Here is a 24,963-nt window from a genome sequence, read left to right as displayed (position 1 = left end):
TGAAACAACGGTGGCTGCCTGCCTACTGCGCACCGAGCCCTGCCCTAGGCAGGGGCGACATAGGAACAGAAACAAAACACTCATGCCCTGGCCGGTTTGGCTCCGTGGATAGAGCATCAGCCTGCAGACCAAAGGGTCCCGGGCTCGATTGCAGTCAAGGGCACGTACCTTGGCTGCAGGCTCCTCCCTACCTGGGCCCTGGTAAGGGTGTGTGCAGTAGACAATCAATCTATGTGTATCTCTCATATCGATATTTCTATCTGTCTTTCCCTCTCTCTTCCACTCTCTCTAAAAATCAATGGAAAAATATCCTCCGGTGAGGATTAAACACACACACACACACACACACAAGACATTCATCCCTGCCCTCAAGGAAAGTAGTAGGGGCAACATAGAAGGACAATATAGAATAGACTATAGACGGCCCATGAAGAAAAATAAAATGTTATAAGGAAAAAGGAAGCCAGGTGAGATCGGTGGAGGCTGGGACAGGAGTCCTATTTGAAATGGTGTCTGAGGAAGTGACATTGAGCACAGTCTGGAAGGAAGGAGGTGAACCACACAGACCGAGAGATGGGTCTTTCCAGGCCAGGAACAGCAAGTGCAAAGGCCCTGGGGTAGATTTGAGTGTCTGAGGCCAGGGTGGCTGGAGCAGAGTGTGGGACGTGGAGAGTCAAAGATGTGGCTGAGGAAGTGAGGTGCTGGGGACAGACGGTGGCATGCTAAGATGTGGTTGGTACTTTGGCTGTTACTCAGAATAGTGGTTGGGGGCAGTGGCATGATACCATCTGATTAGACGGAGCAGCATTGTTTTATAATAAACAAATAAAACCACTATGAAATGCCACCTCATGCCCACCAGATTGGCCAAACCCAAGGAGTCTAGAAGACCAAGCATCGGCAGTAGCTCCCATCTGCGCTGGTGGCAGCGTGAATAGGAAAATTGGTGCCGATTTGGAAAGCAGTTTGGCATTATCTTGTAAAATTACCATGTGCACAGCCTGCAAGCCAGCAGTGCACCTTTAGGCTCATACTCTGGGGACTCTCTTAGCTGCAGGAGATGGTTCTTAGCAGGCCAGGCAGCCACGGACACCAGCCCAACCTGCCGCGGCGCTGTGCTGCCTCCATCCACGGCTCCATGCAGCCGTGAAAACGACTAAGCTAGGTGCAGGGACGTCGATGGGGCTCCAAAAATGTGTTGCACAATAGCACAATTCACCATAGCTAAGATTTGGAAGCAGCCTAAGTGCCCATCAGTAGATGAATGGATTAGAAAACTGTGGTACATCTACACGATGGAATACTATGCTGCTGTAAAAAGGAAGGAACTCGTACCATTTGCAACGTCATGGATGGATCTGGAGAGCATTATGCTAAGTGAAATAAGCCAGTCAATAAAGGAAAAATACCACATGATCTCACTCATTCATGGACAATAGAGACCATTATAAACTTTTGAACAATAATAGATACAGAGGCAGAGCTGCCTCAAACAGATTGTCAAACTGCAGCGGGAAGGCCGGGGAGGGTTGGGGGGCAGGAGGTAGGGGGGTAAGAGATCAACTAAAGGACTTGTATGCATGCATATAAGCATAACCAATGGACATAAGACACTGGGTGATAGGGGAGGCTAGGGGACTGTCTAGGGCGGGGGGGATAAAATGGACACATATGTAATACCCTTTGTAATACTTTAAGCAATAAAAAAAAAAAAATTAAAAAAAAACCAAAAATATGTTGTACAACAAAGCGAGTCACAGTAGACGACACAGCATGTTCTCAGGTACAAAGGGCTTAGCAACCGACTAAATTAGCCATAATTGTTTACAGAGGTGTCTAAAGGTGCTGAAACCTGGGGGGTGGAGGGCGATGCATGATTGACATGGCATTCCCTCCCTCTGGAGAGGGAGAGAATGTGCCTGGGAGGGGCGCAGCGGGGCGGGACGAGGTTTGTCAGAGTTCCGGTCCGGAGCTGGGTGCTGGGTACACGAGTGTTTGTTCTATTCTCCTTTAAATGATGCCTATAATTATATTCGCTCTTTTGTGTGTAATGACATATTTCATGGTAAGAACGGCTTTAAGAATAAATAAAAGCGATGAGTAGATTCTGAAGCAGAATGCCTCCTTCCCAGGCCTTTTCAGCTGCAACCAAGACGTCAGGGAGCATTGGGAGGCTGCCTCCAGCTGCGCCCAGGCCCACGCTGCTGGCTCCGGGGATTGGTGGGGGCAGTTGGATCAGCGCTGCAGGGCACGCAGGTGTATTAGCCGCGAGTGCAGGAGAGGAGGTGCAGCAGCCCCTGTGTCTACCTCAGTGCCAGGGAGCTCTCCCAGGGGACCCGGGCCCGGCCCTGGAGCTGTGGCCCTCTCTCCTCTCCTTTCCCCTGCACGGCTGCCTGAGTGACTCCCTCCTGGCGGCCCTGCTGCTGCTGGTCAGTCCGTGCCTGGCCGTGCCCGGGACCAAGCGCTGGGGCACAGGCTCCTGGCAGACCAGGAAGCCCATCTGACAGAGTGAAGTGGGGAGGATGGGAGGGTACAGACCTGAGAGCCATGGAGAGGCAGGGGGACTGTGGGACGGAAAGGTGCAGGGCAGTGTCAACTGCAGAACTTGGACCTAGGCCAGCTGTGCCCTTCCTTCATCCATCCACCATACATCTATACATGCATACATACAAACACACATGCATGCACATGCATATACACACATCCTACCATGCAAACTTACACATACATTCAGATGTACATACATGAAGACAATTTTCCATGCCTCCATCCCTCATTCCTCCTCCCATCCACCCACCCTTCCTCCATCCATCCATCCATCCAGCCATCCATCCATCCATCCATCTATCCATCATTTATCCATCCACTGAACAGACCCATGCCCCTGCCCTACTGGCCTTCTTTCATTTCCTCTCACGGGCCCTTCTCTCCGACCTCCTAGCCTTCACATCCTCCCTTCCCCCCAGACCATCAGCCCCCCCCCCCCCAACAACTCACACACACACACACACACACACACACACACACACACACAGCTAACTCCTGCTCTTCATGCATGTCTCTCCGTGAAGGGAGCCTCTCCCACCTCCATCTACAGGAGGTTCCCTCTGCTGCCTGTCAGGCAAGGACCCTGTTCCTTCTTCCTCACAGCCGTCCTCTATGTCCCTGAACGTTTGTCTGTGAGTTGGCTTGCTCATCCTGTCTCCCTGGCCAGACTCGAAGCTCCCGGAGGCCAGGGCCAGGGCCCTTTGGTGCCACAGAGCCTGCCTGGCCCGCGGAGGGGCTCAGTACGAGTCATGCATGCTGGCACCGGGTGAGCTTAGAGAGAGCCCGGGGCCGGGTGTCTTGTAGGGGTTCGCTCATGCGTACCACGGAATATCACAGCCTCTCACAGCTGACACTGTAGTAGGAAGAGATAAAGAATGTGCATGAAGAATGTTAATGCCGCGTGTGAGTCATGAGAGAGGCGGCGAGGGAGCGGGCAGGGGGGCCAGGTTGGCGCGCGGGCCCTGCCCAGCCCTCACCGCTTAGCACCGGATCAGCCACTCCATCTCCATGAGCTTTAATTTCCTCGCTGACGAAATGGAGCTAATAAAACTGCAGAGAGGAAAAAGAAACACTATTACCATGAAATTGCTTCAAATTGTTCAAATATATCTTCAGAGTCCTGTGAAAAGTTTTTTAAATAGATAAAATTATTGTAAGAACTGGAATCGAGGTGATTTACTGACGCAGTTCTTTACAGGCAGAGCCGAGTAATAGCAATTAATCAACAGCTAAAAATGTTTGTTTATCAACGTGGAGCTTCTCGTGTTGTCGTGACGATTCAGTGAGACGGTGCCGGCCACGCCCACCTGAAAGTGAACCTGGCGCTGGGTCCGTGTCCAACGCGTCCTTGTTCTTTGATTCTGGTTGGGTCGTGTGGGGTCATCTTTGTTGAAGAGGTTGATGCTGACACGAAACTTTGAAAAAATATGTAGGATTCTATTATTTTAACACTACAAATACAAGGTATTGTGTTTAGCACGTTAACGTACTCTTCCGATTTCTATGGCTACATGACCCCGTAGGCCAAAGCATGATGGTGTAGCGCGATCATTTCTTACGATCAAGACTCTGGGGGCCTTGACTCTGGACAGAGCAGAGTAGGGGCAGCCTGTCTGGGCTCTGTGATGACTGAGGTTTCGAAGACCAGGGGCAAAGGTCATCTGAGGGCCCACATGCTCACTCACGTGTTTGTGTTGACGCTGGCTGTCACCTGGGGCCCTCGGTTCCTTCCCACGTGAGCTGTTCCCATGTCTGTGGGGGCTAGATTGAGCTTCCTTCCGACATGGCGGCTGGACTTCAAGCAGGAGCATCTGGAGGGCAGGGCTGAGGGACAGCCTGGCCTGACTCCAGATTCTGAGGATCCAAGTTCAAATCCTGCCACTGCCCCTTCCATGGCCACATGACCTGGGACAGAGTCAAACCCTGACTCTGCCCCTTCCGCGGCGTGCCCGGGCTCCCTGAGCCCATGTGGGCAGTATTTCAGTTGCAAAGTGTGTGGAATAACGACCAGACTCTCATGACTGTGGGACCAGTCCGTTGCTTCATGGATATGTATGGGTAGAAATGGATGTAACCCCAAAAGTCCAAGGCAGGGCACGTGATAGATGGGGTGGTGAGGTCATGAGGGTTGGTCTGAGCGTGGTGTCACCCTGCGCCCTGGTCATACTGCCGGCATCTCCCCTCCACAGTCACCACTCCCTCCCCAGGAGTGGCCAGTCTCTGCCACCTCCCCGACCCCTGACCCCGCCTGTGCTCTTCCCTCCGCAGACATGGGGAGCTTTGAGGAGGGCGAGAAGCGCCAGAGCGTGTCCCACGGAGAAGCCGCCGTCATCCGCGCCCCCCGCATCGCCAGCTTCCCGCGGCCGCAGGTGACCTGGTTCCGGGATGGCCGCAAGATCCCACCCAGCAGCCGCATGTGAGCACCCGGCTCGGGGAGCCACGGGAAAGGGGGCGCCTTGCCCTGGGAGGGAGGTGGGGCCCTTTCGCAGCGGCAGCTGCTCACAGCCCTCCTGGGACACAGCAGCCTGGGGACCTCCCCCAGGACAGCGTGTGGCTCACGAGGGCCTTTCTGGGAATGTGCGTGCAAAGACGGGGAGCAGGAAGCAAGGTCGCCCTCCTGGGGAATCCCGGGCGCTGGCCCCCTTCTCGGCTGGAGCGTAATCCTGCCTCCCAGAGCGCTCACCAAACCCAAACAGGCAGGCACGGGCAGAGGCGCCCTCGCTGCGGTCCAGGCCCAGGACTCCGGCCGCGGGCTGGCATCGCCCCGACGGGTGCCGGCCCCTGGGTGTTTCCGGTGTGCGGGGTTCCTGGGGGTCCATGGTGTGCCCGGGCTCTGTGTGTTTTGGCTGCTGGGAGGAGGTGAGGCCAGGGGCCCGGCAGGGAGAGAACACACGGCTCTTTCAGCCCTAACAAAACCCCTCTGTGTGGCCCAGGGCGTCGGTGGTGGCGGCCTGGCTTGTGGGCAGGAGCGAAGGAGCCAGCACCTCCACAGAGGGCGCGGGGCAAGCATTTCCTCCTGGGACACGCCCGCCCTCCCGACCCCCTCGGGGCCTGGAGCCAGCCAGGCTCTCCCTTCCGGGCTCCCCCTCGCCCCTCTCCCGGGAAAGGAGAGGGACACCTTGTCCGGGTCTCCTGGGGCAGGAGCGGTAGGTGGAGCCGGCCTGCCTCTGTAGGAAGCAGGAGCTGAGAAGGACGGTTCTTGCCTCTTTGGGGACCAGGACGTGTAATGAGAGAAGCGTAAGGGTCATCACAGTGGCTGTCATTTAGGGGCCTGGGTTAACCCTCTGTATGCCATGAGCGTCTAGAGACGCTTTTAAAAAAGTCACTTTCCATGAGAATTTCCAACTGAAAAACATTCAAGAACGCCCAAATTGTGAGTAATATATTTATTTTTATAGCATTCATCGCAAGTTTGTTTTTTAAATTAAATTCAAAATATCGTGGCGTGTGGGGATGGTTTCCGTTTTGGACACGTGGCAGTTGACTGGTTAAGCACACTCCATACCTCACCCTCCCCTCTGGGACAGGGGAGCACCTCCAAGGAAGACACCTCTCTCTCCTTCCCTTCTCACTCCCCAGTGGAGTGCACGCTCCAGAAACATGTGTGGAATGAATGACGCTCAGGACTACCCTATGAGGGGGCTGGTTTTATCCCCATTTTACAGATGGCAAAGTCTAGCCCCCAAAGTTTAACGACTTTGCCAGATCTCAGCACAGCGGGTTCCAGGCTTGCCGACTCCAGACTCAGATCCTTAATTCTGTCTTACGTAGACATTGTGTGAGAAGAGGGTCAAAGATATGGGGACAACATGGAACAAGTGATTGCCCTTGGAAAGAATTGGTCCTGGTATAGTGATTCTCAACCTGGTGACCTCTTGAAGTCATTTGGGACACTTTAACATATACTGATCTTCAGATCCTCCCCCCCCAATTCTGACCTCATTCAATGAGATGTACCTTGGCATCGGGATTTTTAAGTGCTCCCCAGTGATTCCAATATGCAGTGGAGAACCACTGTCCTAGAATGTATCAGTTACCTACAGACATGATAATGCTGCGTAACAAATGGTCCCAGGGGCCTGAAACAAGAAGCATTTATTTGTCATAATGAATCTGCAGATTGGTGATGGTGGCTGGGCTCTGTCCCTTGGCCGGTTTGGCTGGCTATTGACGGATCAGCATGGCCGGGTGACTCATCTGTGCTCCACGCGGCTCCCCCTCCAGCCAGCCTATCCTAGCATCCTCCTCTCCTGGCAACTGCGAAGGAGCAGGAGAGAAGCAGAATCAGATCGTTTTCAAGCCTCTGCTCACCTCCCATTGGTCAAAGAAAGTCACGTGGCAGAACTCAGACTCACGAAGCAGGGGAACTGACTCTGCCTTTGGTTGAGAGGGCCCGGACGTCACATGGCAGAGGCTGTGGATGCAGAACTGGGGGGAGAATTAGAGCCAAACCCATCACAGGGTAGCAGGGGGCCTCAGGCTGTGTGAGCCAGATGCTCCCTTAAACCTAGTCACGGTTCAATAAGCCAAAAGAGCACGGTCAACCGTTAACGCAGACAGTGAGGTTGAACTGTAGAATGCTGGTCACACGGGTGCTGAGGCAGGTGGTGAGTCCTCGCCCCTCCCTAACCCCTTTCTGACGTTATCTCACGTGTCCGAGGCGTATCAGGGGTGGCATCCTGCAAGCCCATCACTTAGTCGTGGCTCCCTGGAATGCCCTGTGGAGAAGGAGCCTGAGGCCTCCTTCAGACTCAGTGGGAAACTCAGGTCCCATGAGTGCCTGTCCAGACCATGAGAGATTGACAGCAGGTGCCGTGGCTGCAGGAGGGGACACGTGGGCCCTTACCTACCACAGGTGCTGTGATAGGTGGAACCCTGTCTGCATCCTCACTCCCATCATCCCTTGCCCGGCACCTTCCCACCTCCTCTTCTCATTCCTGGCCTCTGTCCTCACCCGCCTTTCATCCCCAGCAGCCCGGGCACCAGGGCAGAAGGCCTTAGGGAGCACGCGCAGGCTCCCACCTTCTCCACACGCCTTCCGAGCACGATAGCGCGCCGGGGTGATGTTATCTCGGCAATTACAGCGGATTAATACTCATAACCGGGAGGAAAGGTTCCTGGTAGGAAATTCTCTGGTGTCTGTTTGCCAGAGATACCTATCTGATGAATGCCGCTGGCCGGAGGGGGGTGCAGGCCAGGGCTGCTCTCTGCCCGGCACAGCCGGTGATCAGCAGCACCTCGCCCATCCCCCGTGCTCCGCAGACCAGGTTCCTAACAGCCGGTGCTGGGGGCTTTGGGCAGGTTCTGGGATGATTTATTTTATTCTTAATTAAATGATCCATTGGGCCCCCTGGAGCCGGGGAAATAAGCTGACTTAAGAGAAGTAGCAGACGCAGGCTGGGTGGGGGGACCTGGCAAATTGAAACCGGAGGAGGATGCCTAAAAATAGAACCCAGCCCCCCCCCCCCCCCAGCCGGAGAGCTGAGCCCTGCCGGCCAAGCCCCAGAAAACTCCGGGCTTCTTTCAGCGCGGGTGCATGGGGGTGCGGGGGGGGCGAGGGCCGAGGGCCAGAACAGCTTTGTGCACTTGGGAAGTGAGGTCCAGGGTGGTTCCTGAACCATCTGTGGAGCGGCCGGTCATGCTGAAGGGGGCTGTGAGCCCAGGGACCCTTTTTTATTGCCCCCCCCCCTCCTACTGAGGGTAGAGGGAGGGCAGGGCAAAGGTCATTATCACTTCCCAGCCTCTGTGCCTCCTGTCCCACTCCGCAGCCAGAACTCAAACCCCGGCCTGTGGGTGCTGGTCCAGGCACCGCTAGCTGCAGTAACAGACAGGCCCCCGGACCATAGATGTTTATTTAGTAAAGGCCCACCACCACGGGCGCGGGGCGGGAGGGGTGCTCCTCTCCAGTCACTGGGGGACCCTGGTTGGTGGGAGCTGTGTCGTCATCGACACTGGGCTTCCCAGTTGTTCTGCTCTGACAGGGGGGCAGCAAGAACATGGGGATCACGCAGGGGATTCTGTGGTCCAGGCTGAGACACCCCACTAGCTCAGCCACATTGCCCCCCGCCCCCAGATTCCAGGGGGCTGGGGGTTGGGAAGGGCGGCCCCTGACTTCTCAGCGGCTACCCGACCCTGTGGAGGGGGCACCTGAAATTGAAGTGGGCAGCGACCGTATCTGCCACCACGGATGCCACCCCACCTAGGACAGGGCATCTCAGCCACGACACAGGGACATTTGGGGCCCAACAAATTCCCGCCGTGCGGCGCACCGTGGGCTAGCAGCGCCCTGACCCCCGCCACAGGTGCTGGGCACAGCCCCACAGCGGTGGCAGCCAGATGTTGTTCCGACGCTGCCCGGGTCGCCTGGAGGGCAGAGCCACCCCTGGTGGAGACCACGGGCCTAGAAGGATGGGTCATGACATAGACAACGTGTAGCTAAAGGGAGAGGAAGGGGGTGGGGGTGGGGGCTTCCTGGTCAAGGAGAGAAGGAACTGGAAGCGGAACTTCCTTCCCTGGACGCCAACAGGGGGCTCCCGACAGGCAGGTGAACGGGACCGTGGGACCAGCGCCCGGTGCGCCCTCCCGCCCCAGGCTTCCTTCCACCCGCTCCCGTGGCAGTGGGAGTGGCTGGGAGGCTGCAACCCCTGTGGTCCAAGCGCATAGCTGCTCATCGGGTCAGTCCTGAGCCTGGACCTGGTGCCAGGTGAGGGCTGTGTGAGAGGGAGGGGGATGCCGCGGACCAAATGGACACAGAGCAGAAGCAGGGACCGGAACCAGAGCCCCCGCCCTCGGGGCTGGAAGGAACCCTCAGGAACACGTGCTGCCACCCCTTGCTCAGAGGGGGAGACTGAGGCCCAGAGAGGAAGGGGCTGCGTGCTCCTTAGGGGCTGGGCCAGAGCTCCGTTCCTGAGCTCACCCCTTGCCCCGGCCAGAGCCCAGCCTCCCTCCCCCAACCCTCGCCCACCCACAGGCTCCACTGAAGGGAGTCCCAGGTGGGAAAATGGTCACCATCCTGGCCCGTTTTCGTTGCTTTTTAAGTTTTTTAGCCTCACTCTGTCCCACCTCCATCCCCGCATTAGCTGGAGGTTACAAGCGCTCAGAAAAAAAGACAGGGGCAGCATTAGGGCGCCCAAGAATTGGGGCAGGAGGGCATTGCCTTCCTACTTCCCAGCGCCCTGCTGGGAACTCCCCCAGACTGCACATGAACCCCCAAACACACAGGAGTGAGGGGGCCCCAGCCAGCCTGGCTGGGGGAGCGGCTGGAGAGGCATTCACGGGGCTGTTTGTTTGAGAGCTTGTTTAAAACTCTGTAACATTCACCTAATGGGAAAATTTGAAAAGAATTCAACTGGATGTGTCCTTGTTAAACTAACATTAAGGATATTTAACAGCTGTCTCGGGCACATCGCATTAAAATCCGAGATCGACTTGACAAACTAATGGCTCTGTCTGTCACGGGGAGAGTGGGTGAGCGGAGATGACAGCGGAGCAGCGTGGGCAGTGCCCCCGGCACGGCTTCACCCACATCCAATGGGCTCCCCAGCTGCCCGCCCGGACAAGCCCTTTGTCCTGCCTGCAGACCCGGGTGCTGAGGGGCTGTGTGAGGGGGTCCCCGCAGAGGGAGCCGGACTGGGAGCCCACAGCCCACATCTGCACCCCACTGCCCGGCCACCTCCTTTTTCCCTCTCCACCAGCCCAGCCCATCCACTCCTTTGACCAGCTTTGGGGAGGTGGACACTGGTCCCATGAGGGGGGGCTGGTGGGGGATGTGAACCCCAGAAGTCCATGCTCCTGGCGACCTGTGGCCTTTGGGTCAACCTAGACAAATTTAGGATGAGGATAAGGCACTGATTCTGGAATGGTCCTGTTCATTTCTAAATTTAACATCATTGCTCATCGTTCATCCATTCATTCATTCATCACTCATTCATCATTCATTCATTATCATTTATCATTTATCCATTCATTCATTCATCCTAGGACACTTCTTCAGGTGTCTGGGTGCCCCTGGTGCATCCACAGCGCTAACCACGCACCCACATAGCCATCGATGCTGTGACAGGAAAGGGCAGACGTCCCAGGGACCTTGTGGGCACAGCCCGCAGCCCAGGCGTGGGGTGGGGACAGGGAGCCTCCTGTGGACGGCGGTCTGGGACTCTGGACACGTGCTGTATTGGGGTCTGGTCCCCAGCACTGGCAGCGTGTTCTCTACACACTAAGTGTGGGTGGGTTGCAGGAGGACGTGGTTCGGGGAGGTGGGCTGGAGAAGGGGCCCTGGAACCACCAGCTCCTGCCCTCGCTCCATCCCCGGTGCCGAGAGCCCCTCGGGCCCTGTCAGCCGAGTCCTGTTCCCTTTCCCAGAGCCATCACCATGGAGAACACCCTGGTCATCCTGTCCACGGTGGCTCCGGACGCCGGCCGCTACTACGTGCAGGCTGTGAACGACAAGAACGGGGACAACAAGACCAGCCAGCCCATCGCTCTCGCCGTGGAGAGTAAGTACACAGCGGGCCTGGGGCGGGTGCAGAGCTGACATGAAGTCTTGGGAATGGCGCTCGGGGGGGTCATGGGAAAGATGGAATGGATGGTGCTGGAGGGGGAGACTCAGCCGGGGTGGAGTGTCAGAAACAGGCAAGGAGGGGGCTGCGTTGGGGACCCCATTCCCATGACAAGTCTGAGACGCTGCCTCAGGAGAGGGGACGCCAGGCTTGGCAGTCAGCAGGGCCAGGGAGGCCGTGGGGTGGAGGGGAGGGTGACATTCGTGGACTGCGCCACCCTGAGCTCAGGTGCAGACAGGGAGAGCGGCCAGGAGGTGGGGAGCTCCTCTTTAAACAAATACACTAACCGCCTGTGCTCAGCTGGCACGTACAAGTGCAGCTTATACCCGGAGCCAGGCCGTCCTCGCTGCGGGGACACAGCTGCCGGCCGCACTCCTGTCTGGAAGCACCTCGTCACCCGTCCCCAGAGACCACCCGGTGCCCTGGAACGGAGGGGCCCAGCCCTCCCCGAGGCAGCAGAGGGTAGCAATTAAAAGGGTGTCTCCTTGAGCTTCCTTTGGCAAAGAGGCGTGTACTCCGAGCCAGTGATCTCCGAGCCAGTGTACTCCAAGATGGAGATGCTGTGATGTGCTCCCAGCCCGGCTGGCCCCCTCCCTCCCGGCCCCATCCCTGGGATCGAGGAGGTGGGAGCCACCCTGCAGCCCGCCCGGGGCCAGGAACCACAGCGTGTGCGAGATGAGGCCAGAGCTTCCCGCAGCAGCTGAGCAACCACACAAGCTGGGGAGCCAGATGTTCCCGCCTCTGCACATCTGTCCCACCCCTGCTCCAAACCCAAGTCTCATTTATCATCGCGGTGCCTCTGGGACACACCCGCCAGCAGCAAGAGGAGGGTGCGGGCAGCATGGGCCTTCCCGTGTCCTTCCTCTGACCCCGGCCTCTGTCAGTTCTCTCTCCTGCACCCCAGGTTCCAGTCTGCCTAAAGAGAGACCTGGATGCAGGGAGGAGGTTGCATTCTGGGGGCTGGCCTATCTGGGTCGCGGTGTCACCTCTGACGTTGACCTGGGGCCAGGGTCACGGTCTAGCCCATGACCTGTTCCTGTGGGGAAAGGAATTTAACCGCCAGAGGGACGTGTTTATCCCCAGATGTTTTTCAGTGGTCAGGACACCTAGGGTCCAGGGGCGTCCAGTGATTGGTAGGAAGCAAGGTTCATGGTCCAGGTCAAGGCCAGCCGTCGTCCTGGGTGACACACGCTCCCCTGAGACCAGAAGTCGGAGCCTCCCGTTCCATCCGTGTTCCCCCCCCTGCGCCCAATCTCCTGGCCGACTGCGGACTGTCCCCTCTTTGCTCCATGTTAACGCCCCACGGGAGGCAGGCAGGGCCCCTCTGGACCCCGCGTCCACCGAGCCTCCCCAGCTGTCTGTCTCTCCCACCCCGTTGCCCCTCGCCTCCTGCTCTCACGCAGTGATGTGTGCCTGGTACCGGATGGGAGCGGAATCAGCTGGTTTTCAGTTAATTTCTCCTCCCACAAGCGACTGTGCCTCAAAACCCTGTGCCTGTCACTGACACACATCCCTGCGTGCCTGCTGTCAGCCTGTACTCCCAGCAAATGCCTCGTAGCCGCCACTGCCACCGCCAGCTCCTCACGTTTATCCCCCCAGGGCCAGCCCTCCCCCCAGGGCCACCCCTCCCCCCAGGGCCACCCCTCCCTCCGCTCCTCCCCCACCACCCCCTTCCCTCCTCTGCTCTGGCAGCTCAGCTTCTCAGCAGCCCTCCCAGGGATGCCCACGCTCTTCGGAGCCAGGCCAGTGGCCCCAGGTGTTGTCCCTGCCCAGGTGTAACCCCGGTGACCTCACACGGCCTGTCACATTGTCACACTCCTGAAAACGTCCATCCCTGGGGGGTGGCCCCACCCCGAAGGATCAGACCTGCGCTGCCCAATAGAAATACAATGTGAGCTACATACGCTACTTAATATTTGACAGTAGCCGAACTTTTTTCAAAAAGGGATGAGAAATTAATATTGTATTATATTTTACTTAGCCCAACGTATCTAAAATAGTACCATGGTAACGGACAATCCATACTGGAACATAGCCATGCGATACTTTACATTGGTTGTTTTTTTTTCATACGGTGCCTTCAAAATACATGTGTTTTACCCTTGCCACGCATCTCAATCTGGACGCAAAATTTTCACCTGACCTACGCGGCCTGGGTTTAGATTTCAGAAAATTTATGGCTGGGGAGGCGGGGCCGTGTACCAGCTTGCTCCAGGCTTACTTAAAGGGTTCTGGTAACTGATTCGGGGGCCTGTTTTTAATTAAATGCAAATTATTTTAAATTAAATCCCATTAAATCAAAGGGGCACCGGGCACACATTGCCAGAGCTCACAGCCACCTGCGGTCCGTGGTCCCGGGCTGGGTTGGGAGGTCAGGCCCTGGCTCGTGGGCAGCTGGCACCTGCCCCGGAGGGAAGCAGCTACCCACCCACCCACCAGCCCTCAGGTGACTGTGGTCCAGGTGAGTCACGTGGTCCCTGAGCCTGTTTCCTCGGCTGTAATGGATGCCCCTGGCCCAGTGGAGTTGGGAGGATCAAAGGAGGTGACTCTGGGAGACTGGATCTCAGTGGGTGCCCCTCGTTGTGCCTGTGACCAAAATCGTCCTGGGGCGGCAGGATCCAGCTTGGCCGGAGTGGGGGGAGCCCCTCTGCTTCCTCCCGCCCCGAGGCTGTCACATCAGGAGCTCGCATGAAAGACGCCCCTCCTTTACTCCGGTTCGCCCCAGTGTCCCAGGCACATCCCCAGGAGGAAGGACTGTCTGTCGTTTATTGAGCACCTACTATGTGTTGATAGTCTGCACTCACCAGACCAGCTCAGCTCGGGAGCAGATAGGGGTGTTGAACCAGGTCTCCCTGAACCCCAGGCCCCCCCTTCTCTGGTCCAGGGTCCCCAGCCACTGCCTGTCCCTCCCTTTGAGCCCTGTAGGCTGCCGCCTGGGCCTGGGCATGAGCTTCAGGGTCCCTGGGGTGGGATGGAGGGTCAATATCTCTCCTCTACTCTCCCAAAGCCACCAAGCCGGCCCGAGGCCCGGGGGCAGTCTTGTATTTTTAAACTCCAAGGGCTCTACTCCCCTGGCTACACTGTGGGGCACCGCTCGGGCCCCGCCTGTCACCTCCTTGGGCCCCATCCATCTGGGTACCTGCGCACCCAGATATAATAAACACCGTAGAGTACACTTTTATGGATTCAGCTATATCAGCAGCCTTCAATCGGATCGCATTTTATGGCCCCTACATAGGCTTTTATATTGTTGCAATTATTTTATTTTATACGCTTCTTTTCTTCCCCCCTTCATTTTACTTTATTTTTGACATTTTATTCCCATTCGACTTGGACCTTTCCCAGCCAGGCCTTGAGCACAGGCGGGAAGACCTGCGCAGGGCTGACCGGGGTGGCCGGGATGGCGGTGGAGCCCCGCGAGCCTCCCCATCAAGGATGACCGATCTATCGCTGCCGCCCAGGCTGTGTGTGCCATGGGGCCTGCCACCTCCCAGCCTCCTGGATGGGGACCGGGGAGACGGGTCATTTTCTGTGGGAGAAAAGTCCTCGGTTGTATTTTCAGGAGCCCGAACAGGCGTGCAGGGGATATTGGGGTTTCCGCCAATATCGGGGCTACCCTGCCCCACAAAGATTAAGACTCGGCCACTTCTTAAAGGAAAGGGCACTGCCTCTCTGAGGAGGCTTTGGTTATTTTGGTTTTGTTTTGTTTTTATTGATTTTAGAGAGGGGAAGGGTGAAGGATAGAGAGAGACAGAAACATTGATGAGAGAGAAATATCCACATCCATCAGCTGCCCCCTGCACTGGGGATCAAGCCTGCAACCCAGGCGTGTGCCCTGGCTGGGAATCAAACCGGTGACCTCTTGGTGCATAGGTCAATGCTCAACCACTGAGCCATACCGGCCGGGGTGTTTCGTTTTAATGAAGCCCACTCCTGCTCAGTTCTCACCATCAACCCTGGGTTAGTACGTCGATAGTTCATTCACTTGTTCACCTGACAAATGTATTTGAGCACCTACTGTGTGCCAGACAGCATTTCTTGTGCTGGAGATGTGGGAGAGGGGAGGAGTGCAAGACTGTCTGGGTCAGCCCAGGCTCCTGTAACAACCACAGACATGTATACCTCACCGTCTGGAAGGCCAAGATCAGGGCCCCAGCATAGTCAGTTCCCAGGGAGGGCTCTCTTCCTGGCTTGCAGACAGCCGCCTTCTCACTGTGTCCTCACATGGCAGAGACAGAGAGAGAGAGAGCGAGAGACCCTTCCTAGTGACCTCATTGAACCCAGTTTCCTCCTAAGTCGTCCATCTCCAAATACAGTCTCCTGGGGGTTAGGGCTTCAACATGGGGATTTAAGGGGAGGCACAGTTCAGCCGCAAGCGAAGATCCGTGAGGTTCTGGCCACAGCAAGGTATGAGTTTCCGGAGCTGCCGTAACAAGGTGCCCCCGCCTGAGAGGCCGATCCCAGAATTTCATTCTCTCGCAATTCTGGAGGCCAGATGTCTGAAAGCAAGGGGTCTGCAGGCCCAGGAGCCTTCCGCGCCTCCCCTCCCTTCCGCTGGCCCCGGCGATCCTTGGTTTCCTTGGCTTGTAGATGCATCACTCCCATCTCGGCCTCTGTCCACACCTGCCTTCCCCTCCCCGGGTGGCTGTGTCTGAGTCACCCTCTTCTTATCGGGACGTGTCCTATCGGGCAGAGGGCCCAGCCCGATGCAAAAGGGCCCCGTCGTAGCCTGCTCGCTTCTGCAAAGACCCCTTTTCCACGCGTAGCTGCTGTGGGCGTGAATTTGGGGAAACACTGTTCAAACCAGTACAGGGGGGGTGCGTTCTGGTGGAAGAGGCTGAACTAGAGGGAGGAAGCCAGCGAGATAAACGTAGGTGGGGAAGGATGTGGAGGCCTCACACAGGACCGGGGGACGAGGGGAGGCGTGACTGCAGGGGGAGCGGGGACGGCCCTGGAGGTCTCCAGTGGGTCTCTGTGGAGACCCCTCAGCAGAGGAGGAGGAGAGGTGAGGGGTCCCTGGGGTCAGTGTCCGGAGGTTCAGCTTGGGCTGCTCGGGTGGCTGCCCTGCGGCCACCCGCCCACCGGAAAAGGATGGGTGTCTGCCTGGCGTCCGCCTCTAGCAGGCGCTGGGCAGAGATGGGATTTTGGCTCTTCCCGGCTAACACCTGACCTCTCCCCAGATGTAGGGGGGCCTGCAGACCCCATCGCCCCGACCATCATCATTCCTCCCAAGAACACCAGCGTGGTGGCCGGGACCTCGGAGGTGACCATGGAGTGCGTGGCCAACGCCAGGTGGGCAGTGCCTCCCCTCCCCCTCCCCCTTCACTCCCCACCCAGGGGCTGCTCCAAGGAGACCTGTCGGAATTCAGGAAGGCCCTGGGGTGTCATATGAGAACCCGTGAAAGGAGAAAGGGTATTCAGTCCGAAGGAAGGACAGAGGGGTGCTGAGCCCAGCCTGCCCTGACTCCTGGGTCCTGCTCCCAAGGGATGAGGGACGTGATGGGTGGGGGGAGACCAGTGACCCTGAGGTCACCCCGGCGGAGGCTCCCGGAGAGCACGACCCTGCAGGGAGCAGCGTTTCTGCGAGTCCGCCCCTCGGGGCCCAGGTGTCTCATGGGCGTGGGCAAGGCCACCAGGTGCAGCCGAGTGCCTGAAGGCTGTGCAGTAACAACGATGCAGGAGACCCGCAGTGAGGAGCCTGCCTCACGGCACGCATGCCACTGTTGCCCAAACCTGCTCGGCCACGGAACCCCCTTTCATGGACCTTCTAAACACCCTGTGGAACTAACACCAACACCCCCCTCCCCCGGCAGATTGGCCTTCGGGGATCCACCAGGTGCCAAACAGGAGAGCCGGGCAAACCCAGTCTCAGGGAGCCTTAGGGGTGCCGGGGTGGGGTGTGGTGGGAAAGGGCTCTGCTCCCATCCTCACCCCATTGAAGTTGGGGGATGGGTACATCCATCCACCTGCCTGTGTCTCCCCATCTCCACACTTTGGGTGCTTCCCTGGCCTGTAACCATGTCCTGTCCGTCTGCTGAGTTACATTCGGGGCCTGGTGCCCGGGGAGGGCAGAGGAGAAAGGTTCCCCATGAAGGAAGCTTCCAGCTCTCGGAGCCCCAGGCACTGAGTTATTCCCGGGCGGGGCCTGTTCCGGGGGCTGCCACTGCGTTCATGCATTCACCTTCACCCCAGCCCCGCTGAGCACGGCTGCCCCATTCTACAGATGAGGAAACTGAGGCCCAGAGCACTAAAGGAACTTGCCTAAGGGCTTAGAAAATGCCAGGAGGCTGGGCAAACCCAGGCGGCCTGGCCCCGGGCCTCACTCCTCACCCCTGCCTGCCCTCCGGCCTCCGGAAGTCCCTGTGGCTGAGTGCCTGCTCCCTCCCCCGCTCCAGGCCCCTGATCAAGCTGCACATCCTTTGGAAGAAGGATGGGGTGCTGCTGTCAGGCGGTATCAGCGACTACAACCGCCGGCTCACCATCCCCAACCCCACGGGCAGCGACGCCGGCTTCTACGAGTGCGAGGCCGTGCTGCGCAGCAGCAGCGTCCCCTCCGTCGTCCGTGGAGCCTACCTGTCTGTGCTGGGTGAGACGGGGCGGGGCCGCTGGGGGGTCCCAAAAGGGTAGGGGCAGCATGGTTATATCATAAGGAGCATGGCTCTGATCCCCTCCCCTGTCTTTCTTCCTGCAGAACCACCTCAGTTTGTCAAGGAGCCGGAGAGACACATCACAGCAGAGATGGAGAAAGTGGTGGACATTCCCTGTCGAGCCAAAGGTAATGCGGCAGGCGGCGTGGATGAAGGGGGACAAGGACCCCCGAACCTTCAGCCTCTCCTGTCTCTGTCACGGACTTTTCTCAGCTCCACCTCCTTCTCCAGGCACCATCATTGGGCAGAGAGTCAGTCTGGCTGTGAGCAGACACCTCGGGAAACAAACAGGCCAAATTACCTTAATCTCGGGCCTGGGAGTCCACCTAGGTTATCATAACTTGAGGGTTACAGACGAACCCAAATTACTGTGATTTCAGAATAGGTGACAGGCCCAAATTGCCCATAATTGGAGAGTTGTCGACACTGCCCAATTACCGGCATGTCAGAGCTAGGAGGACGTGGGTGCATCTCGCCCTGCATGTGCCTCGGAAGGTCCGCCTGGTTTCTGGGTTATGTTGTTCCCTCTTCCCCCCCCCCCCCAACCCCCACCATTTCTACTTGACCCCCCTGTCAGAGCTCCCAGAGAATTTCTGCTTTTCCCATCGCCACCCTCCCTCCTTCTGGGGCAGCTGAGCCAAAACACAGCCCGAAACCAGGATGAACTCGGGGGCCAGGTGGGACGTGACCTCATAATGAGCAGAGAGGCAGAATGTAGCTCAGGCAGGCAGGGAGTGACGGGGAGGGGGGACCCACCTGGGGGAGGCGAGATTCATGCATTCAATCAACAACCATTTTTTCCGACGGCTCGCCCTGTGCTGAACGCTGTTCCCGGGGCTGGGGAAGATACAGGAGGAACCGAACAGCCAGGAGGGCCCTGCTGTAGGAAACTGACGTTCCTGTGAGGCGGGCAGACAATCCAAGAAACAAATAAAGATGCCTCATTTCCTCTCATCTAAAATGCCAGGGGTCGTAAGACGCCCCATTATTTTATGTACCACTGAGAAACAAAAAAGACCGCCAATTAAATTATGACGTGCTGTCGACGGGGAGGCGGCCTGCTCTCGCAGACGTTACGACGTGAAGGAACGTGCATCATTGAGTGGATGCAATACGGGGCCATGGAATGTCGGGGTACAAAGCGCTAGCGAGGAAACGCAGGCGGGCTTTGGGGGCACAGAGCCAGGGTGCACTTTTGAACAGATGTGGGGAGCTCTCTAGGGAAGTTACATTTGAGCAGAGAGGCCCGGAGGTAGAGTAGGGGGGATTGGGGGTACCTGTGAGAAGGCTGAGAGACAAAGGGAGCCCCCCTTTACTCCGTCGTGCAGACCATGTACAGGGGCTTCTGGGGGTCCCCGAGGAGTCCTGGTCCCCTCTGTGTGCTCCTTGGTGTGGGCTCTGTGGTCGCGTGGGGTTGGGGGACCCACTCCCAGCGGGAGGTTCCCTGACGCACAAGAATCTCTGCTAAATGTTTCAGGAAAAAATGTCTCGTTTGGCCAATCCAGCATCCCCAAGCTGAACGAATCCGGGACATTTAAAATTGTCTTGGAGCCCCTGCTCTCTAAGAATTTGAGAACATCCTCCCCCTCTCCCAGGGCGAGTCCTGCCCGTCCGAGAAGATTCTAGAAACCAAGTCACCCAGGGACCCGCTCACAGACGCCGGGCCTCCACTGTGCACCCCTCAGGTGGGAGTGAGGGAGGGAGGCTGGCGGCTGACAGGGTCCCCCTCTCCCCAGGTGTGCCCCCGCCCTCCGTCACCTGGTACAAGGACGCGGCCGTGGTGGAGGTGGCGAGGCTGAGCCGCTTCCGGCAGCGCGGCGACGGGGGCCTGCAGATCAGCGGGCTGGTGCCCGACGACACGGGCATGTTCCAGTGCTTTGCCCGCAACTCCGCCGGCGAGGTGCAGACGTCCACCTACCTGGCCGTCACCAGTAAGTCCCTCCCGCCCCGCCCGGAGCCCCTCCCAGCCAGGACCAGCTCTGCTCCGAGCCAGGCCCCTGGGGACAGAGACAGGGCCCAGAGCCCCTCCCAGCCAGGACCAGCTCTGCTCCGAGCCGGGCCCCTGGGGACAGAGACAGCCCCAGAGCACATCCCAGGCAGCAGCTGGGGAAGAGGGGTGGCACAAACCACTTACACCCACTGCTCCCGCAGCCCCGCATCCAGTGCCCAGAGGAGGCCTCGGTCCCCATGCACCCTCCCAGTGTCCTGGCCGAGGACGGGCTCTGAGAGGCTCGGGCATCCCAGCTGCCCCGGTTCCCTGCCTGCAGGCTGACGCGGCCTGTCCCTGCCCAGCCGACCTGTTCGCTTCTCCAAAGAGGAGAACCAGCACTTTATTTATATATATATTGGTTCAGAGAGGAAGGGAGAGGGAGAGAGAGAAACATCAATGATGAGAGAGAATCATTGATCGGCTGCCTCCTACACGCCCCACACTGGGGATCGAGCCCACAACCCGGGCATGTGCCCTGACCGGGAATGGAACCCTGACCGGGAATGGAACCCTGACCTCCTGGCTCATAGGTCGATGCTCAACCACCAAGCTATGCTGGCCAGGCAGGAGCCAGCACTTTAACCTCAGCTCCCTGACTCGCCAATCCCGTCCCCCAGGCGTCGCTTTGGGGTGATAATAGTGGCCCTGCCCCCTGAGTGGAGCTGCCTTGGCCCTCGGGTGGCACTATTAGTGGCCACACAGAAGCTCTGCAGATGCCACATCTGCTGGGGCCTCATCTCCGCACCAGGGCTGGTCACCAGGCCACAGAGGCCACGGGCAGAGAGGAGCTGGGTCGCCCCCAAGGCGGGATGGGCAGGAGGGCTGCCACCGAGCCTGCCGCTTCCATGAGCCTGGCCGGGGCCGGTCCGTGTTGGAGCCCTGCACCCACACCTGCCTGGGCAGGGGGTTCCGCGTGGGCCAAGGTCAGGGAAAGGGACAGAAAGCGTCTGCTCTGACGTTGAGGAGGCAGGGCCCACCCAGGCGGCTGGGCTCGGTGGCCGGCCTCTCATACAGTGGTCATGTCCGATCGGCCATAACTGTTCTCTGTTTTAAGAAACCAGAGCCTCAATGTCATGTTTAATGATGGTGAATCCATTTACCTGGTCATGGGGGTGTGAGCTGCTCTTGGGAGTCCTCAGTTTCCCCCACAGGGAGGCGTGAGAAGCAAGGCAGGGTGGGAACTGGCGTCACCTGGGTCCTTCCGTGGGGTGGGTGACGTGGGGAGCCCTTGAGGGTCCTCCCGGCCCCTTCCCGTTGCTGCCACCCTATGAGGCCCCTGCAGCCTTCCCCCACGGGGGGAGAGAGGCCCACACCAGGGGGGGCCCTCCCAGCTGCAGCTGAGCGGCCCCGCTGTCTCCCTTCACAGGCATCGCCCCCAACATCACCAGGGGCCCCCTGGACAGCACGGTGATTGACGGCATGTCCGTGGTGCTGGCCTGCGAGACGTCGGGGGCCCCGAGGCCGGCCATCACCTGGCAGAAAGGTAGATGAGACTGGTCTGCTTTGGGGGGGCCGGGAGTGGGCATGGGCAGTCCTCCGTGCCAGTCTGGAGCCAGCCAGGTTGGGGGGGGTCCCAGGTACAGTTGTGAAGGTCCCGCGGCACAACTCAAGGGGGCACCTGTCACACCCCAGTGAGTGCCCCCTACCCACCACCCGCCAGGCTCAGGGCACAGCTCAGCGTCTCCGAGACCTGTGGCCTTGGGCGAGCTGTTCAGGCCCCCTGAGCCTCAGGTCCCCCCTGTAATGGGGACAGTGTGCTTCGGGGTGGCATGCTCCCTGGCTAGTGTTCTGTGGGTGTCCGTGCAGGTAGGAGGGCTCCGGACGCCTGAGCCAGCAAATCCCAGCCGCCCACCTAAGTCCACCCACTCTGTGTGCCTCCTGTCCCTCTGTGTCTCACATTCCCCTTCACAGCTCTCCCATGTACACACATGTGCACACATGTACACACACATACCTCCAAGCCTCGGCTCAGAGGCACCTCCCCCATGGGACACGCCCACCCCCCGTGCCCCAGGCCCTCCTCACGGCCCGCCCGCCGTATTCCCTGGCGTCCAATACACACGATCGCTTACTTTGCTTATTGCCACCTCCCTGCGAAGGCAGGGCTGTCAGCTGTGTCCACTGCTGTCTCCGTGGAGCCTAGAGCAGAGCCTGGCACATAGTAGGTGCCCAGTCAGTATGTGTGGGACGAAAGTCACCGCACCCAGGCATGTGCCTAGACACGGAACTAGACACACATACCTAACACGCTCGCTAGTTCAGTGTGTCTGCACACGTGTGCAAACAGACACACCTACCCGCAGGCCTGCCTGAAGAATCTCCCCCTATACGGACAGGTGGGGTTTTTTTTTAAATAGAGACAGCCACGAAAACCTGCCCTCCCAGGCTCGCTCACAGCACATCCTCTCTCTCTCTCTCTCTCTCTCTCTCTCTCTCTCTCTCTCTCTCTCTCTCTCTCTCTTTCTCTGACTCCAGGCGCCAGGCCTCCCTAGGTCCCCCTGCACAGGGAGGGCTGTCCCCGTCCCTCTCCATCCCCCACCCCCACTCCTGGCTGCTCCCACCCACCCACCAGGGTCCTCCGCTCCCTGAAGGTGACTCTGCAGCAGCATCCTCCGCAGGATGCCTGTCACCACCTCGTCAGAGCTGTCTGCCCTCCCCCACCCCCGCCCAGGTGCCAGCTGCCTCGAGACAGTCCCTGGCCTGCCCTGCTGAAGGGCAGACAGTGTGGTGGGCGAGAGGCGTCAGGAGACCTGGGCTCCCGGCTGCCGGCCGGCTCTGTGACCCTGTGCCCTGGGCTGTCACCAGTCAGGAGCCTCACCGCCCCGCAGCCTGGCCACCACCCCAGTCCCGGCCTTTCCAAAGCTGGGAGCCTGCCTGACCCCCTCTCTCCCCGCCAGGGCAGTCCAGGAGGGAGGAGTGGGGGGTGTGGTCTGGGCTGCCCCCTGAGCCCACCCCATGCTGCCCGCAGGGGAGCGCATCCTGGCCAGCGGCTCCGTCCAGCTGCCTCGCTTCACGCTCCTGGAGTCGGGCAGCCTGCTCCTCAGCCCCGCGCGCATCTCGGACGCCGGGACCTACACCTGCCTGGCCACCAACTCTCGGGGGGTGGACGAAGCCTCCGCGGACCTGGTCGTGTGGGGTGAGTGTGCGGGGCGATACACGTCTGTGCGTGAGTGTGCGCCAAGCCCCGCGGCCCCGCAGAGCGCACGCTCACACCGCCGGCCCCTCCACGTGCCCGCGCCTGTCCGGCCAGGGCGCTTCTTACAAGAGGGACTCACACTCATTCATTCCGAGGAGAGGGACCAGGAAGCCAGGCGCCGTGGACGATGCCGCGGGTCCGAGGGCTGCGCCCAGCTTGGCCGAGTAGAGAGAACGCGGCGGTGCCGGGCAGCTGTCTGCATGCGCTTTAGGCAGAAACCAGCCAGCGTTTGCTGTGACCGGCCAGAGTGTAAATACTTCAGGCTTGTGGGCCAGGCGGTCGCAACTCCTCAACTAACGCTTCGGTCTCATCGGGAAAGTACCATGGACGCTACTTAATCCATGGCCGTGCCTGGGGTCCCGCCCACGTGTGCTCACCCAGACAGCCCCTGGGCGTGACCCCAGACTGTCGTTAGCTGACCCCTGCTCTAAGGAAACTTCCCGAGTCCTTTCCAACGCTCTGCCTGCACCCCGACACTGGGGGTCCGCACCCGAGACAGACACAGCTGTGGGGCTCCTGGGCGGACTGCGTGGCGGTGGCCCAGTGAGCAGCGCACTAGAGCAGGAAGCAGTTGATCCTACGTTTGCTTTGCCTGGACCACTCGTGTGCTGGGAAGAGGACGCTGACCATCCCCAGATTTCTGGTGTTCTAGCCTGCGCACGGTGTGTGGGAGCACCGCTAAACGAGCCCCCGCTATGCACGTGGCTCCCGAGATTCCAGGTCCCAGGGAAGCACGGTGCCTTTTTAACGTCCGGGGACACTCGCTGTCGTCTTCCTGTCCACCTGTTGGTCTGCCTTCATCCCCCCCACACACAAGTCCAGCCACGCAGCCTGGGTCGCCTGCCGACACCTTCCCAACCCCTGCCTCTCGCCTGTGACTCTGGCGCCCGCCCCTCCTCTCACCGCCACCCCCCTGCTGTCTTTCAGCCCGGACCCGCATCACCAGGCCGCCCCAGGACCAGAGTGTCATCAAGGGCACCCAGGCCTCCATGGTGTGTGGCGTGGCCCACGACCCCCGGGTGACCATCAGGTACTCCCTCTGCTGTGGCCCCAGGGAGGCCAAGGGGAGGGCGGCTTTGAGGGTGGCTGGTAGCTGGGCGAGTGTCTGCACCAAGGAGGTGAGTATTGCCTGTGGGGCCACAGAGCATCCTGGGGGGGGGGCATTTACAGACCTGGTGCAGGGCACAGAGCATCCTCGGGGCTGGGGGGGGGCATTTACAGACCTGGTGCAGGGCTGGGGTGTCGGGGGCGCTGCGTAAATGCTTGGGGAGCAGAGTGAGCTGGAACTGAACTGGGCCATGTCAGAGGGAGAGGGAGAGAGGAAGGGGTGTGGGGAAATGGAGGAAGGAGGGAAGAAGAGGGGAGAAAGGGGCATTGGGCTGCTGGCTCTCCCAGACCCCTCCGCCTGCTAAGTGGACAGCAGAGGGTCTGGATGAGCAGGTGTGGGAGAAGGGATAGGGCCGGGCCAGGAGAGGTCCTGGGACACACACGGGAGGGGCAAGTGCCCAAACTGAGTCACCCCCACCATTCGCCTGGGCCACGAGCTATGCGGACTGGAGGCAACTAGCACCCCCTGTGGAACCCTCTGGAGAGGCAGTTCGGGACAGAAGCAGCCAAGAAAGGCTGAAAATCTGGGACCCACCCCCCCCCCCAAGCTTGGGGTGAAGACCCCTGGGGGCCAACCTCGGGAGGGCTTTGGGAACTAAAACCAGGAGAAACTGTGCCTTTGGGATGCCAAGTAAAAAATTTTAACTGCTTCCTTGGAAGTAACTGTTCCCTCCGTGTGGCGTCTGTATTGTATGGGCAGTACCACTGGGCGTGGAGGGCCCGGCACTGATGCCTCCTGGAGTAACAGCCCCGACACTCCAGAGGCAACTGCATCCTGGGGCGCCATCTGGTGGCCACTCCGCATACAACAGTCTGTCCGGCCACACCGTAGGGACCCTGGAAGCCAAGGTTGGCATAAGGGCTACTAGACTCTGAGACCAAAACCTCTCTCCGAGGATCCATCTCGGGCCCCAGTCT

The 24,963-nt window shown here is 59.1% G+C and overlaps 1 protein-coding gene across 3 annotated transcripts in view; it reads left to right on the top strand.

Moving 5' to 3' along the window:
• The window catches only part of SDK2 (sidekick cell adhesion molecule 2), a 201,357-nt gene that overhangs the window by 113,331 nt on the left and 63,063 nt on the right, over positions 1-24,963 (top strand). For all 3 annotated transcript variants that reach the window (XM_059671072.1, XM_059671071.1, XM_059671070.1), the window contains exons 4-12: positions 4,816-4,963; positions 10,909-11,042; positions 16,286-16,397; positions 17,501-17,691; positions 17,797-17,880; positions 19,489-19,683; positions 21,109-21,225; positions 22,711-22,878; positions 23,866-23,968. In XM_059671072.1, coding sequence (XP_059527055.1) covers positions 4,816-4,963; positions 10,909-11,042; positions 16,286-16,397; positions 17,501-17,691; positions 17,797-17,880; positions 19,489-19,683; positions 21,109-21,225; positions 22,711-22,878; positions 23,866-23,968 — 1,252 coding nt within the window. The remainder of the gene's footprint in view (positions 1-4,815; positions 4,964-10,908; positions 11,043-16,285; positions 16,398-17,500; positions 17,692-17,796; positions 17,881-19,488; positions 19,684-21,108; positions 21,226-22,710; positions 22,879-23,865; positions 23,969-24,963) is intronic.

The sequence above is a fragment of the Myotis daubentonii genome, chromosome 16 (assembly GCF_963259705.1).
Source record: "Myotis daubentonii chromosome 16, mMyoDau2.1, whole genome shotgun sequence".
NCBI lineage: Eukaryota > Metazoa > Chordata > Mammalia > Chiroptera > Vespertilionidae > Myotis > Myotis daubentonii.
Note: the sequence above shows the minus strand (reverse complement) of the source record. Positions and strands in the feature narration are given on the sequence as shown.